The sequence below is a fragment of the Ciconia boyciana genome, chromosome 4 (assembly GCF_034638445.1).
Source record: "Ciconia boyciana chromosome 4, ASM3463844v1, whole genome shotgun sequence".
In the NCBI taxonomy this organism is placed as follows: domain Eukaryota; kingdom Metazoa; phylum Chordata; class Aves; order Ciconiiformes; family Ciconiidae; genus Ciconia; species Ciconia boyciana.
The window spans coordinates 4,425,431-4,441,451 of record NC_132937.1 but is presented as its reverse complement, the minus strand read 5'-3'; the positions used below and the strand labels follow the sequence as shown (position 1 = coordinate 4,441,451).

The 16,021-nt window shown below is 41.2% G+C and overlaps 1 protein-coding gene across 1 annotated transcript; it reads right to left on the bottom strand.

Annotated features, from left to right (window-relative positions):
* Window positions 1-1,021: 1,021 nt before the first annotated feature.
* Window positions 1,022-15,950, bottom strand: LOC140651134 (hsp90 co-chaperone Cdc37-like 1). Its single transcript, XM_072860263.1, has 7 exons — window positions 15,781-15,950; window positions 5,947-6,228; window positions 5,070-5,163; window positions 3,633-3,748; window positions 3,201-3,323; window positions 2,047-2,205; window positions 1,022-1,244 (listed from the first exon to the last, which is right to left on the bottom strand). The coding sequence occupies exons 1-7, from the start codon at window positions 15,880-15,882 to the stop codon at window positions 1,146-1,148; spliced, it is 975 nt and encodes a 324-aa protein (XP_072716364.1). The 5' UTR covers window positions 15,883-15,950; the 3' UTR covers window positions 1,022-1,145.
* Between the last annotated feature and the right edge of the window lie 71 nt (window positions 15,951-16,021).

Sequence of the window (16,021 nt, the reverse complement as noted above, 5' to 3'; positions counted from 1 at the left end):
TACTGATATTTGAGGTACAGACTCTCCCTTGAAATAGCTCAGCTACAGAGTACATGTTTATGGACAGAGCTGCTATAGAAGCAGCAAGTTTGAAAAGTTTGGTAGAAATTTTGGATTGCAGAGGCTCTGACACCAGGCTTGTTCTGGGAATAGCATTTGGACCTAAGATTCTAAAACAGGAGGCTTTTAAAGATCTTCCTATTTCTCAATACTTAAGTTGATAATTTCAGAAATCATTCACTTAATAAAAAGAGCTTTAGTTTAGCAGTGTATGAAATACCTGCCAAAACCTGACTTACAAGTGCTTGGCTCTTGACTGTGATCAAGCTTTTGTTGAAAGCAGAGTCTCATCCCACCCACTGTACCTGAAGGTCCCCTTTTGTTCTCTTCATCTAACACTTTTCACCCCATTACAGATCTAGCTTTAAAAAATTAGTTTTAAAAATTTAGTTAATTTAAACTACAGTCATCTTAAAAATGAAAAAGAAAGTTTCTCAGTGACCATACAACCCAAAGTTCATATGTAAGCAATTGTTAATTATATGGGGGGAGGGGAACAACACACAAGATTTTTTTATGAAAGCAAAATGTAACATTTAAATCCTCTTAGAAGAGGTAGAGAGCCACTGTTTTAACTGACGCCATCCAGATCTGCAGTACTGATGTCATACCCATTTATTGCTATTAATGATAAAACAAGATTTAAGAGCTATACCAGCAATATAGCAGAAGTATAATTGTGATCTCCAATATTCATAGAATAAGACATACCCATATCTAATAACAATAGCAGATTCCACCAGAAATCTATCGCTTATTGTAAACATTGTATTTGTGCAATTTCTTTTTCATACTTTAATTCCCAAAATCATGAAAGGCAAATTTAGTAGCATAAAACACATCCAGTTTCACGTTTGGCAATGAAAACCCCATTCTTCATAGACAACCAAAAACCTAGCAGCACATTTTCAAACATTATTACAAGTATTTCTGGATTACCCTCCCTCCACAATCCCCCTCCAAGCACCAAAAATAAAGTGCAGTACCCATAAAAATGTGTCAAGAAAACAGCCACATTCTTTTCTTTGTAATTAAAAAAAAAAAAAAAAAAAAAAAAAGAGTACTTTGCCTCAGTCTTAACAGTGCTATACTGTGTCCATCATTTTGGGTTCTTCATCTTTTTGTAGCATTGAGTTTAAATTGCAGACACTTCTGTTTATGCAACCTTGTAGATCATTTGCATTCTGCAACAAATGAAGAATTGAAAGCTTAATCTCAATACATACATACACTTACAGAGAACTAAGTCAAGCTCTTTATTTTGTCTGTCTTAACATAAGTTTGTAAAAAAAATATAATTTCTTAAAAAAACCCCAGACGGTATTATCATAATGTGAATGTCAAGAAGCTTCTTTAAATTTAGCTAGCATACTATCACCTTATTGTGCATTTACTTGGTAAGATCTGGTAACTGAACCCTAAACAGGTACCTTGACCAAATTTATTTCAAAGTAAAGTACTTTAAATTGTGTCTCCTTCCCCAACATCCAGCTTTTAAAAGCCTTTAAAATTTTCTCTTCAGTCCAAGATGTGATCATCACTAACACTGAAACCAAAGAACCCAGTGTTCCAAGATAAAGATAAAAACAAGGGCAGAATATCGTAACATAGTGTAAATTTTCCTTAGACTTGACTACCTGTGGGTTTCCATTAATGGGATTAGTCATTTTCAGTTGAAAACTCATTTCACCTCCTGTGATACAAAGTATATTTAATTCTAGTACCTGAACAGGTTAATGATGCAGTTTTCCATTTAGCACAATTATTCAAGGGCACTGAACTAACATATGCCTTTTGACACTACAAATTGTGAGAGCTTTGAGAAACAATCTCTCTTGAATATTGATAATAGTGCACATTAGAACTGACAGTGCTCCAAGTAGAGAGGCCTATTCCTAGATCTCAAAAGTACATCTTCTCAAGAGTGTAGCAAAAATCTATTCCTAATAGAGTTGTTATATTCATTTCTGGAAATAAAAAGCCTACCTGTGACAAAGACTCCAGTCCTTCTACAATACCAGTATAGACACTGGGATTCTGTATTGACATAGCTTGAAAGCCTTGAGACTGTGAACAGATTCTCACTCTTGATTTGAATGCTTCAAGCTCAGTTTTAAAAGCTTCCAAATAGCCGCCTTCCCCTGCCTGTAAAGAGAAGAGTGAAATATTTTTCATCTCAGCCAGATTTACTTCTAGTTGTAAGCATACATACTGCTAAAAAGAAGTCCTGCAGTAATGCATATTATACTCATTGAAGGATAATGGTTCGGACAAGTCAATAACAATATCACAGAATCAGAATCACAGAAGGTAGGTTCGAATCACAAACTATTACTATCACAAATATTAGTACCAGTCAGCTTAAAAAGAAGATTCAGGTATGCTGGTGTTTGTTTGTTTGTTTTGTTTTAAAGAGAGACTTTACCATTTGACGAGTATAGGAACTGAGTTATTAATTCATCTGAGAACATGTAAGAACAAAACAAATATAATTTTAACCCTTCCTTTATTCCATCTCAGAAGCCAATACCCTTAAGAGAAAAGGTACTCATGGCAGCACTCAATTCAAAAGCAAAGCATGAATCAAAGTGGGTGTCAACTTAAGTCCTTAAGGCAGCATTAAGATCAGCATGACTTGATTCTTCAGTCTTGTATAACTTAATATAGAACCTGCATCAAACCGCAGCTTCAGTCTTCTCACATCTCTCTCTCCCTCTCTCAGCATTCCAGAGCTAACTATGACTGACTAAAGAGAAACAGACTCCAAATTGGGCCCTGCCATGAACTGCATAGAGAGGCATTATGATAAGCGAAATAGGACACTCAGTCCTTAGACACATTCGTGTTTGCTGCTGTAATTTAGGTGGTAGTTCACTATTCCACACTCCTGTAGTTCCCATGCTATGTTCTGCTTTCCCTCCGGCCTAACAAGAATCCATGGAACTTCCATTCTCAAGATCAAAATTACACAAAGCATTCATCCTAGAATGAACTGCCAACAAAACAACACTTCCCCATAAGCTTGATTCAGTCAGTAACATATTTAACCCCCAACTGTCAGGAAGAAAGCTCCTTCAGAACACTGATCCCTTGCAAGGGTATCAAGAGTTTCTCTCAGTGTTATACAAGTTCTGACTTACTTTGGCTCTTTGGAAAAATAGACGAAAACAGCCTCTTGGATCCACATTACAACTTCTGGCCATTTCTATAATAAACTGCATCACAACTGCTTGGTGTGCTATTTGTTCCATCAGAGCTCTTTTCTGAAAAAAGAAATTACATAATTATAGAAAATATCTTTAAAAGTATAACTCTATCTAAAATTCAGCAACATCTTTGCATTTGATTCCTAAAGAGAAAAGAACTGATGCTGACAGAAGCAAAGGGACTGTTAATTAGCTGAGACTAGATCTAACATAGTAATGTGTTTTGGAGGCTTCCTTCAATAAGATAACATGGACATGGGAAGACAGGGAGAAGAGTAATTAAATGGCTCATCAATTTGGACAGCTTTTCTGTAGTGTAAGTAGGAAACTGCATACTTTTAAGCAGTTTAAAGGTCTTCCTAGTACCTGTTCAGCTTCTAGATGAAAACACCATAAGATGAGATATTTAGCTGTTTCTTCACATACAAGATATGGGTGGTCAGACAAAAATCTTTGACTGTCATCCCATCTGCCCAGCATACCTGATTAAAAAAAACCCAACAACATGAATTAACACATTCAATATGAAGTGATTTAATGCAGTGAAGACGTTATTCAAATTTACATACTACTACAATCTCTATCACACTTCATTGTTACCTCAGAAGAACAGCATGCAAATAAAACTGAAATTTTTTTTGTTGCTTTTAAAACACTTCCCGGTGCTGAAAGAGCATTACCAAGAAGGTATGCTCGGACTGTAAAGATACTGAAATATAGTTAGCTGCTACTGTTAAAATCTTATTTTTATTGTATCTCTGGCAGTGTTAAAAACAGGTTAACTGTAAATGGTTTTCACACACTGTAACAAAGTAGTACCCATACCTATTTGTTAAGAATTTGATAGTATAACTAATTTGATGGTGGAGATTTACATTCAGTGATTTTGACAGAAAAGTTCTTTAAGTGCTTGCAAGTAAGACAAATAGAAATGAAAGCATAATCATAGTCTAAAATGAATATGCTTCTGACATGGTTTGCTAGGTTTTAGGTAATACAAAGCTATTTTTATAACCAAGTTCAAGCATTAAGGTCAAAACAGGAGAGCCAACTCATAGGCTGAAAGTTAACTAAAAGACTGAACTGTAGTAAGTAGCATGAAACTACCTTCATGGAAAGAGCTGCAGGTTGAAAGTCACAACTGAAAATTCAAGCAGTGAGATCACTTCCCCCCCCCCCCCCCCGTCCTTCATATGAGTTAATTGCCCTAATATACATATTAGTGATATTTTACTGCTTGCCAGTGCTAGATGCAAAGTTTTACCCTTCTATCACTCATATAAATATATCTTTAAAAATAAAAGATCGGTTCCATCTCTACATAGTCTTAACAGCTGTTTAGCAGATATTTACCTTTTATCATTCATCCCCCTCATGGATTAACAGACAGCAAACCCCTAGCTATTTATAGGAGGCAGGTACAGACAGTCCTAGGCACTTTTACATGCAGGAATTGCATCTCCATTAATGCCCCTATCATTTCCCATGGAACAGCAGAAAAAGTTGCTAGAATTTTAATTTTCATGACTTGAAAAACTTTTTCAGTTCTATGTTGACTCAAGAAGTTCTCATTGATCATAGGAACCAACAGGCTTCTGCGATTTACAATTTCCTTTACTTTGAAATGGTTATTTGTTACGATGCCACATCTCCTGTCCTGAGAAACAAGAATCTAGATACTCTCCTTGCCAGATGTTTCATTTGTTAGTATCCATTTTGTACAATAATAATGAAAAAAATAAATAGTCCTACACAAATTCTACAGGAGGTTAAACTGCAAAATGTTGGAAGCAACATACTTACCAAAGTATCTAATCTTTTGTTCATGCTTCTGTATAAATGATTTAGATATATCTTCATCTTCTACTTCTTTTCTTTTATATTGACTAATAAAACTCTAAAGAGGAGAAAAAACTATCATAGAATCTCCACATATACCTTTTTTGAACTATAAGATTATTTTAATTCATTACTATTTAAAGGGCAATGTTCTAGTTTTAAGCATAGCCCAGCAAACACATATGTATACACTTAATGTACCCAAGAAGGTTATTTACCAAAACACAGCTCGTCTAATTAATAATAGGGTGAAAAATGCCTTATATTCTTCTTCTGAGCAATAATCTATCTCAAAGTTCTACGCACTAGTAGGAACTTACTGATCTATAAACAAAGAGAAACATCTACACCATCTAGCCCTGATGAAGCTAACTCAGTGGAATTATGAAAAACAATGCATTAACAGTTCATATTCAAGTTAAGTGCCGAAAACAAAACTGGCATTTACTATGAAGACAGTTTGTGCTAAAATAATCTGTATTAAGAAATTCACATTATTAGAGGCAAACTGTGCATGTTTCAAATGTGAGAATTTGGCATAACAAAGAAGCAAACTTCATGTGAAGAACTATTGCTCATCCTTGTTTTTTGCAACACTTGCTATAAGGGACAAATAAGTTCTATAAGTTCTACAAATTCTGATTCCCAATTAAAGGAGAAGTGTCATACACATTCATGATATTGATGCAACATGTCCCCTTTAATAGGGCAAAATAAGAAAGAAAAACATTCAACACATTACAATAAGCACTATACTAGATATAGAAAACACTCAAGATGAGAAATAAATGGAATAAAAAAGGCTTATAATTGTTTTCATACTCATTTATACATGTCATACCTTATTAAATACCTCCTTACTAAAAGAATCTGTATTCCACAGATTCTGTCTTTCCCTCTGTATTAGCGCTTCTTCTTTTCTTCTCCACTCTTCCTCTCTCTGTCTCAGTTCTGAAGCTTCAGTCTGTGCTTTGGCATATTCCTGATCCGTGGATTCCGAATTATGCAGTGCTAAACTACCAAGTTTCTGCTGGGCTTCTGCTAGATTCCATTTGGATTCTACAGAGCTCTTCACAAACTCTTTTTGTTTTTGACAGATTAATTCAATCCCTTGACCATAGGTCTGTGTGGAAAACAAAACATGCTGTTTATGGAAGGAAAACTGAGAGAATTTATGAAGCATATAGAAACAGAAGGCTTTGACTCCCAAATAGAACACTGAGATGGAAGGCATCTTAAAAGCAGTATTATATTCACAACAGTGACTAAACATGATACTGTGCAGCTAGATGATTTTTAAAGGAAACTTCTACTTCAAGCTTTCTAAACTTAACTGAAAGATATTTACAGAATCATGGATCAAGTATTGCCACCAGTAATACAATCTCCAGACTGCATATCATAAAATTCTTTTGTAGATGAAAGGATTTTCCTCACTCTCCTCTGGCTATCTTTATTCTGCAAAATTAACAATCGCCAAAATAGCAGAATACTTGTAAGACATACTTCTGAGAAAAAAGCATTTGCTTTATGATGTCAAATCATAACAATAGAGTAACTATTACTACCTACCTTCCAGCATGGATTAATATTACTGTGGTGGGTTAACCGTGGCTGGCTGCCAGGTGCCCACCAAGCTGCTCTATCACTCCCCCTCCTCAGCTGGACAGGGGAAGAAAATAAGATGAAAAAAAGCTCGTGGGTCGAGATAAAGACAGGAAGATTGCTCACCAATTACCGTTATGGGCAAAACAGACTCAATTTGGGGAAGATTAATTTAATTTATTGACAATTAAAAATAGAGTAGGATGGTGAGAAACAAAGACAAAACTGAAAACACGTTCCCCTCCCCCTTCCCAAGCTCAACTTCACTCCACTGTTCCTGACTCTTCTGTCTCCTCCTCCCTCTCCTGAGCAGCGCTGGGGGAATGGGGGTTGCGGTCAGTTTGTAACAGTTCCTCTTTGGCGCTCCTTCCTCCTCACACTTTTCCCCTGCTCCAGCCTGGGACCTTCCCACAGGCTGCATTTCTTCAACAACTGCTCCAGTATGGTTCTGTTCCACGGGGTACAGTCCTTCAGGAAAAGACTGCTCAAACATGGGTCCCCCATGAGCTGCAGCTCCTGCCAGGACCCTGCTCCAGCGTGGGCTCTCCACAGGCTGCAACTTCCTTCAGGGCACATCCACCTGCTCCAGTGCAGTGTCCTCCATAGGCTGCAGTGCGGATATCTGCTCCAGCATCGTCCTCTCCACGAACTGCAGGGAATAGCTGCTCTGGCATGTGGTCCTCTCCATAGGTTGCTGGGGGACAACCTTACTTCACCATGGTCTTCTCCACAGGCTGCAGGGGAATCTCTGCTCCGGTGTCTGGAGCACCTCCTCCTCCTCTTTCTTCTCTGACCTTGATGTCTTCAGGGTTGTTTCTCTCACATTTTTTCCTCACTCCTCTCTCTCACAACTGCTACACAGTATTTTTTTGCCCTTTCTTAAATATGTTTTCACAGAGGTGCCACCAGCTTCACTGATTGGCTCAGCTTTGGCCTGTAGTGGGTCCGTTTTGGAGCTGGCTGGAACCAGCTCTTGTCCGACACGAGGGCAGCCCCTGGTCTCTTCTCACAGAGGCCACTCCTGCAGCCCCCCTGCTACCAAAACCTTGCCACATAAACCCAATACAATTACTCAATGCATGTCCTAGCATCTTAGCCTGGACTATCAGTGAAAGTGGAATTTAAGCTATGAATTAGTATGAATTTAAGCTATGAATTATGTTGTGACATAAGCATCCCTTTCCTTCTACCAAATATATTGAGAGGGTCACTAACAGCTAGGAAATAGAAGTGATTTCTTAAACCACAGTATTTATATTGCCTACAGATGTACACTAGAAACAGCAATTTAAGATTTTTTTCTTTCTCTAAACCATCTACAGGCTACAAAGAGGATGCAGGCTCTCTCTTCACAAGGACCCACATGGACAAGACAAGGGGCAATGCGTACAAGTTACACTGGGAGAGGTTTCATCTCGACATAAGAAAGAAATTTTTTACAGTGAGAACAATCAATCACTGGAACAACCTCCCCAGGGACATGGTAGAATCCCCATCACTGAAGGTTTTCAAGATGCGATTGGACAGGGTGCTAGATAATCTCATCTAGGCTCCCTTTCCCACGATAGGTTGGACCATATGATCTTTCGAGGTCCCTTCCAACCTGGGCTGTTCTATGATTCTATGATCTGTCCTGCCCTCCCACCAGAAGTGAGAAATGAAATGTAAGTGTGTATTAGCTTCTCAGCCTTCCAGTGCAATATTCTGAAGTTAGTGATGGCGACCATCTTTGGTAGAGGGATAAGAAGGACACTAAGTTCTGAGAGCTTATCTGGAGGAAACTTCAATGCAGATTAATCAAAGCTCTCATGCCAACTTTGTTTCAGAATCACAGCAAATCTCTTTTTAAAGAACAATTGACTACTTGCAATTTGGAAAAAAATTACAACTTCTTATAAACAATGCAGTCTTCCTAATGACCTACTTATGCTATTTATAGCTATATAGAAAGAGGGACAGCTATAGGCAATGTTCAAATGAGTGCTGGATGGATACTCCCAAGACTGGGAAAAAAGGAAGCTTCTGACTCCTGGCAATGTGAGAAAGGCTCTTTCTCTGCCCACAGATTTGAATTTACAGAATACATACAGTACCCTAGTAAGAGGTGAGAAGGAACAAACTGTGTTAAGGAAGGCTTCAGAGACAGCTGAGCCTGAACAAAATGACAGCACCAAGAGAAAACAGCAGGCGATAGTGGTTGGAGATTCCCTTCTGTAGGGGATAGAGGGACCTATCTGCTGATCAGACATGCTGTCTCAGGAGATTTGTTGCTTGATGGGGGATCAAATACAGGATGCTGCAGAGAAACTGCTGAGGCTTGTCCAGCCCTTGGACTATTACCTCTTGCTGCTCATCCATGTGGGTAGCAGTGATACTGCAAGGGATGACCTTGAATGTATCAAGAGTGTCTACAGAGCTCTGGGGACAAGGGCAAAAAGCATGGGGCTCAAGTGGTGTTCTCCTTGATCCTTCCAGTGAAGAAGGCACAGCTAGAAGTAGGTGCATCCAGCAGGTCAACATCTGTCTCCAGAAGTCCCTTCCAACCTACAGTATTCTTTGATGTATCATGGGAGGATTATGAGAGATCATGTTCTGGCTTTGGGAAAATGAAGTATACAAATACATAAAAAGAATTTAAGTCATATTATTTTCAGCAAAAATCCTTTTTTTTTTTTCTAATAAAAAATGGGTACAGTCAGTATAAAAGTTTTCTTACTCCCGTGTATTGGACACCTACAGAGCCACATGTTAGTAAAAACTGTAAAGGGGTCTGGCTCATAAGTGAGTTTGTCGAGATGAAAAAGACTGGGGCTCTTGGCCCTTGCCTGCATCGCACTTGGAGGTGTGCTTGTAGCAAATGTAGACATATCTAGCTCCAGTTTAACTTGCTTGGCTATCAATAGTAGCGAAGCCATTGAATAGGAGCTACTTGTGGAAGTATATCCTCTGGTCCCAGGATTCCCTGTACATCTACTGGGGAAAGCCACTACTAGCACGTTAAAACACCCTAGTTGATTTGAGACCAGTTCAACATTTTGTCACGTGCTGTATTCATACATTTGACTATTGTACAAATATACCCAAAAACTTGTAGCTGTGACAAACGTACAGTGTTTCACACAGTTGTAGCCAAGACAAACATAGTAAAGGGATAGAGAACTGTTTTCCTCTATATCATAAATTTGGATCTAATCTTAGAGTAGCAGCAACAGAAAGTAATTCCTATCTATCAGCTGTTTGGAGAGGAGACTCTATCAAATTAGAGAGCAACCCTTGTCTGGGCCAATATTAATTTAAAAACTCCGCCTGGGCTGTGGCTAGTTTCCTAACCAATAACTTTAGCCAAAACACCCCAAGAAATTACTAGAGATAGAATTATCTCACCTGACTCTACTGAACTTAACTGAGCCACACTGAGGGGACAGAGTTATGAGGTTTGCATTCCAGTTCTGCAATACACAGAAGTTGCACAGTCTTTCACCAGTTCTAAATTAAATTTAAAATATTTAAATAGTACGTAGTGCTGGCAAAAAGTATAGGGGCAAGAAAAGGCTCTAGACACATTACTCTACATCTGCAGGTATAGCAATTATACTGAAAGGCTCTCCATACTGTTCAAGTTTGTGAAGCATTACCCTACCTATATGTCAGAATCTATTCTTCATGTTCATCATTCATTGGCCATTCTCCCTGTCCATTAGTCCCACAGTATTCTTCCTATCCATAATTTGTTGATCTCTCCATATCCATTCTTTCAGTGGTCATTCTCCCTCCCCATCATTCATTGGCTATCCTCTGTGTTCATTTAGACCCTGGCTTTTGTAGCAAGTGACTTCCAGGCTCACAAGGTGGTGATTAGTGGTATAAAGTCCAACCATTGGTTGATTTCCAGTGGCATCCCTCAGGGGTTAATACTATATAACATCTTTATTAAGAAGCTAGAGAATGGGATGGAGTGCACACAACAAGCTTGTGGATTATACCAAATTGGGGGGAGTGGTCAATATGCTGAAGGGCCAGTCTACTATTTATAGGGACCTGGATAGGCTGAAGAAATGAGCTGAGAGGGACCCCATGAAGTTCAACTAGGGCAAACGCCAAGTCCTGGATCTGGAATAACCCTATGCAACAGTACAGGCTGGAGACCGACTGGCTATGAAGCAGCTTTGCAGAAAAGGACCTGGGGGTCCTGGTGGACAACAAGTTGAATGTGAGGCAGCAGTGTGCCCTTACAGCATGGAAGGCCAACTGCATCCTGGGCTGTATTAGCAAGAGTGTAGCCAGCAGTTCCAGGAAAGGGATCCTTCCCCTCTGTTTGGCAGTTGTGAGACCACACATGAAGTGCTGTGTCCACTTCTGGGTTCCCCAGTACTAGACAGACACAGACATACTGGAGCAGGTCCAGCAGAGGACTACTAAGATGGTCATGGCCTGGAGCACGTGACATATGAGAAGAGGCTGAGAGAGCTGGGTTTGTTCAGCCTTCACAAGAGAAGACTCAAGAGGAATCTTATTGTTGTCAACAACTACTTAATAGGAGAATGTGGAGAAGATGGAGTCAGACTCTTCTCGGAGGTGCAGGGACAGGATGAGAGGCAATGGACACAAGCTGCAACAAGGACAATTCCAGTTAGTTTTTTTCCAGGAGGGTGGTCAAACCCTGGAACAGGGGCCCAGAGAAGTTGTGAAAACTCTATCTGTGGAGATATTCAGAACTCAACTGAACAAGGCCCTGAGCAACCTGCTTTGAGCAGGGGGTTGGACTTGAGACCTCCAAACATCCCTTCCAACCTAGTTTGTTCTATGACTATAATTTAGTTATTTAGAGAAGATTTCTCACCTACAGAGAAATGCACTGTATCAGTGTTTATTTTTCAGTCATGAGAATGTTTGAGTAACTCCTACACTCCAGCTCTTGTAAAATGCTCAACTGTTACTGTGGGTGTATGAGGTATAAATTGCAGGGTTTCAGTAGCAATGGGTTGCAGGGGTGACCTATATGGGAGGAGGCCATGAACTGCCTTGTGCCAGTCACAGCCAGTTCCAGCCAGCTCTGAAACTGATGTAAACAACCCATCGCATGCCAAAACTTCAGCCAGTCAGAGAAGCACATAGCATCTCTGCTCAAGCACATTTAAGAGATGAGCAGCAGCTGCTGGAGGAAGAAAAATGGATGGGACACATGAAAAAAGACATTGCTGGGGATGTGGCTGGAGATGCACCCTTGGAAGGAGGTGCTCCATGCCAGAGCAGGCACATCCCCAAAGGGACTGCAGCCTGTGGAAGAACCCAGAGTAAGAAGCAAGTAGAAATAAACTATTATACAACAACCCCAACCTTCTGTGCCACCTGTCACCGCATCAAAGGAATTGTTAGGGACTGAGGGTAACCTGACAAAAACAAGGGAAGTTGAGACTTGGAAGAAGGGAGGAGAGGTGTTTGACTGAAGCTGAGTCCGAGGAAGGGAGAGGAAAAGTGTTTCCCTAAGTGTTTAATGGTTTATGTTTTCTTCCTTCAATACTGAATCAGTAATTAAGTTTGTGTCAATTGGCAATAAACTATATGAGGTAAAATTCCGAGTCGAGACTGTTTTGCCTATGAAAGTATTGATGGAGAATACAGGCAACACTCAGACCTGGCACAGCCTGGGACTGGAATAATTAGAGTGACTTTGAAAGTTACAGTGTTTAAGCAGACCTATGGAAATGGGAGCATTGCTCCCCAGAGTATGAGCACTCAGCAGTCCTTTACTCAGAGTGAAATTATAGAAATGCAGGACACCTACAGCTGCTGCCCCAGGGAGATGCCCCTACAGTGGCTATGATGGTGCTGAGAAATCAGAGCTGCTGGGATACAGCCAATAGCTCAAGTGAGCAGAGCTCTGGGGAGTTTGGGGCCCATGCCACTTGCAAACACAGCCCTGTGCAAAGGAGGAGGGCTTTGAGATCGGCTGATGGAGGGATATGCTGAGCAGTGGCCCAATCCTGCAAATGAAATTACTCCCTTCTTCCCAGGCCCTCCATGGGGTTATCAATTGCAGTTGCTTGGGCTGCTGGAGTGTATTTACAGGCGAGAAGGGAGGGACCCTGAAAAGGTGGTCATCACTGACACCATGGCCCAAAATCTCTGATGGCTAGACACAGTTACTAACACCCCTCTGGTATCACCTGACAACCTGGTGGGATGCCTTGTTGATCAAGGAATGACCTATATGTACCATACTGGAGGGAGCATGCCAGAAGAATGGTGCAAGATTAGCAGCATGGCCAAGGATAATACTGAGGATCTGGTAGTATGGTTAACCTTGGGAAAAACATCAGGAAAGAATGGGAATTCTGCATACCCCCCTCCTACATGCTGGGACTTACGGCTGTTGTCAAAAGAAAAGGAAGAGGATATGACAGAGCAGGATGGAAGGCCCTTTAGAGATCTAGCACTGTGAGCTAAGGAATTGCAAGAACAGGGGAGAGGTCAGAGTTCAGTTAAACCATAGCCTTCTCCTACCCCCATCTCTGGACCAACAAATTGTTCTGACAACTGATTTGAATTTACTGCATTTGGCGGGAGGGGCGGGGGGGATAACTGAATTTATTGGACTATCTAGGTAGGGTGGCCAAGCACCCCTTTGCCTCAAGAATATGGCACCCTAGTGAATACTGGCACTGAGTGCACCTTATTGACCTCATTGTGTAGCAGTGATGAAGTGTAGTCATTCATGGAACAACTGGATGAGAGACATGCCTAACTCTAGTGGAAGGGAGCCTCAGTTTGAATAGACAGGATTGGTACCACCTACCTGCTGCCACTGGCCCTACTGCCCCTGCCATCCTCAGGATTGACTTTCTTAACCACTGCAGATGGACAGAAAAGCTTTGGGGTTTTGGAATAGGAAGAAGTGTGGTTTGCACAGGAGGGAACCAACTACAGCACTCTCTACTGACGCCAATGTTGTTGCATGTACTCAGATAGACCCAGTTGTCATTCCCTTGGCAACCCAAGTAATTTGCTCAAAGCAGCAGTAATTTGCTGCATGTAGTGTATGTAGAGTTTATAATGTATGTAAATTAAGATTGTGATGATATTGAAAGTAGAGTTTATAATGGATTATGTTCAAACAGTTCTTAAATACGTGTTTCACAGAGGTAAAGGGTGGAATGTATTGGGCATAAAGTAAAGGGTTTTGGTAGCAGGGGGCTGCAGGGGTGACCTGTGCAGGAAGAGGCCATATACTGCTATGTGCCAGTCATAGACGGTTCCAGCCAGCTCTGAAAAGGATGTAAACAATCCATTGCACACCAAAATTTGGCACATCTGGTGCCTCTGCTCAAACATATTTAAGAAAGAGTGGCAGCTGCTGGTGGGAGGAGAAATGGAAGGAGACAATGTAGGTACCAGCTGGAGATGCAATCTTGAAAGGAATTACTCCACACCAGAGCAGCTATGCCCCGAAGGGACTGTGTCCTGTGGTTAAGCCATGCTGTTGTGGTTTAGCTTCAGTCAGCAATTAAGCACCACACAGCTGCTCGCTCACCCTCCCCTCTCCCAGGGGGATGGGGGAGAGAATCGGAAGAGCAAAAGTAAGAAAATTTGTGGGTTGAGATAAGAACAGTTTAATAATTGGAAAAAGAAAAAAAATATATGCAATAATAATAATAAATTGTAATGAAAAGGAAAACAATGAGAGAGAAAGAGGAACAAAACCCAGGGGGAAAAAAAACAAAACAAAACAAAACAAGTGATGCAACCCCACACCACCTGCTGACCTATGCCCAGCCAGTCCCTGAGCAGCAATCGCTAGCCCCCTGGCCAACTCCCCCCAGTTTATATACTGAGCATGACATCATATGGTATGGAATAGCCCTTTGGCCAGTTTGGATCAACTATCCTGGCTGTGCCCCCTCCCAGCTTCTTGTGCACCTGGCAGAGCACGGGAAGCTGAAAAGTCCTTGACCAGTGTAAACATTACTTAGCAACAACTAAAACATCAGTGTGTTATCAACATTATTCTCATCCTAAAATCCAAAACACAGCACTATACCATCTACTAGGAAGAAAATTAACCCTATCCCAGCTGAAACCAGGACACATGCCTAAGCAGGCACACTCTCAAAGGGCCTGCAACCCATGGAGGAACCCACGCTAGAGCAGAGGAAAACGAGTAAGAAGTAAGGAGTGGTGAAAGAAAGTGAGCAAGTAGCAAGGAGCTGCAGAAAGAAACCATTATGCAGATGACCCCAACCTCCCTTGTGCCACCTGTCACCAGACCATAACCCAGCAAAAACAAGGGAAGTTGAGACTAGGAAGCAGGGAGGCATTTGATTGAAGTTGAACCTGGGGAAGGGTGGAGAAAAGGTGTTTCCCTGTTTGTTTAATGGGGGGGGGTGTGGTGTGTGTGTGTGTGTGTTCCCCTCAATACCTGAATCAGTAATTGAGTTTGTATCAGTTTGCAATAAATTAAATGAAATAAAATTCCCCGAGTTGAGACTGTTTTGCCTGTGACAGTGGGCTAATAACAAATTCCAATATTACATATAGCATTACTACACAAGTCCTTTCTGACACGTCCAAGGATAGCTAAACAGATCCAAGATAAGCATGCACTTATGCATACCTGTTTACACCCCACCCCCAATGCACCAGACTCAGTGATTATTTAAGAAAAAAAAAGTTTAATCACTTCTCAGACTCACATCTTTGCACGTCTTCAGTGGTTTCATTTTATATTTTACACCACATAGCGCAAACAAAGTACACGTATATAAGCCCAAAACAGATCCGGCTCTCTGTAAATTGATTCTGTAAACTGATAGTCAAAAGCCCTTCCCCGAGAACCCAGAGAGCTGAAACCAGGCACGAGCCCTGGAGGTGCAGGCACTGGCAACGTAGAATGCCCCAGCGGCCGGAGTCACGCGTGTTTCCACCTAAGGTTCGGTCGAGCAACGGAAACCCACGCCACTGGCACGTGCGGCCGAAGACCCCCCCGCCGGAGGAAGGAAGGAGCACACGGAGCCCCGTACAAACTCAGCAGAACAAGAAAACGGCATGACAAGCAGTACGGAGAGAGATGTACCTGTGTTTCCGACAGGCGCTGGATAGATGTGAGAGTCAATTCCCGTTCCTCATCCTCCTCAACCGAGCCAAGACCCTGAAAGGAGGAAGACCACAACGCCATCCTCACCACAAACTACACAATAGCGACTGAGCCTCCCTAACCCTGAACCGGATATTCCTGTTGCTTGAGGTCGTTACAAGCTTCCCCGGAAATTACATTACACACTACTTCTAACGGCAGACGTAAGGCTTATTTCCCC

What these genes read in the sequence shown, in the direction of transcription:
- LOC140651134 (XM_072860263.1), bottom strand. Translation starts at nt 15,882, where the DNA reads ATGGCGTTGTGGTCTTCCTCCTTTCAGGGTCTTGGCTCGGTTGAGGAG. An exon ending in ACAAAAGATTAGATACTTTG is followed by an intron (nt 3,749 to 5,069) that starts GTAAGTATGTTG and finishes TTTTTTAATCAG; the next exon opens with GTATGCTGGGCAGATGGGAT. An exon ending in TATTTTTCCAAAGAGCCAAA is followed by an intron (nt 2,206 to 3,200) that starts GTAAGTCAGAAC and finishes TTCTCTTTACAG; the next exon opens with GCAGGGGAAGGCGGCTATTT.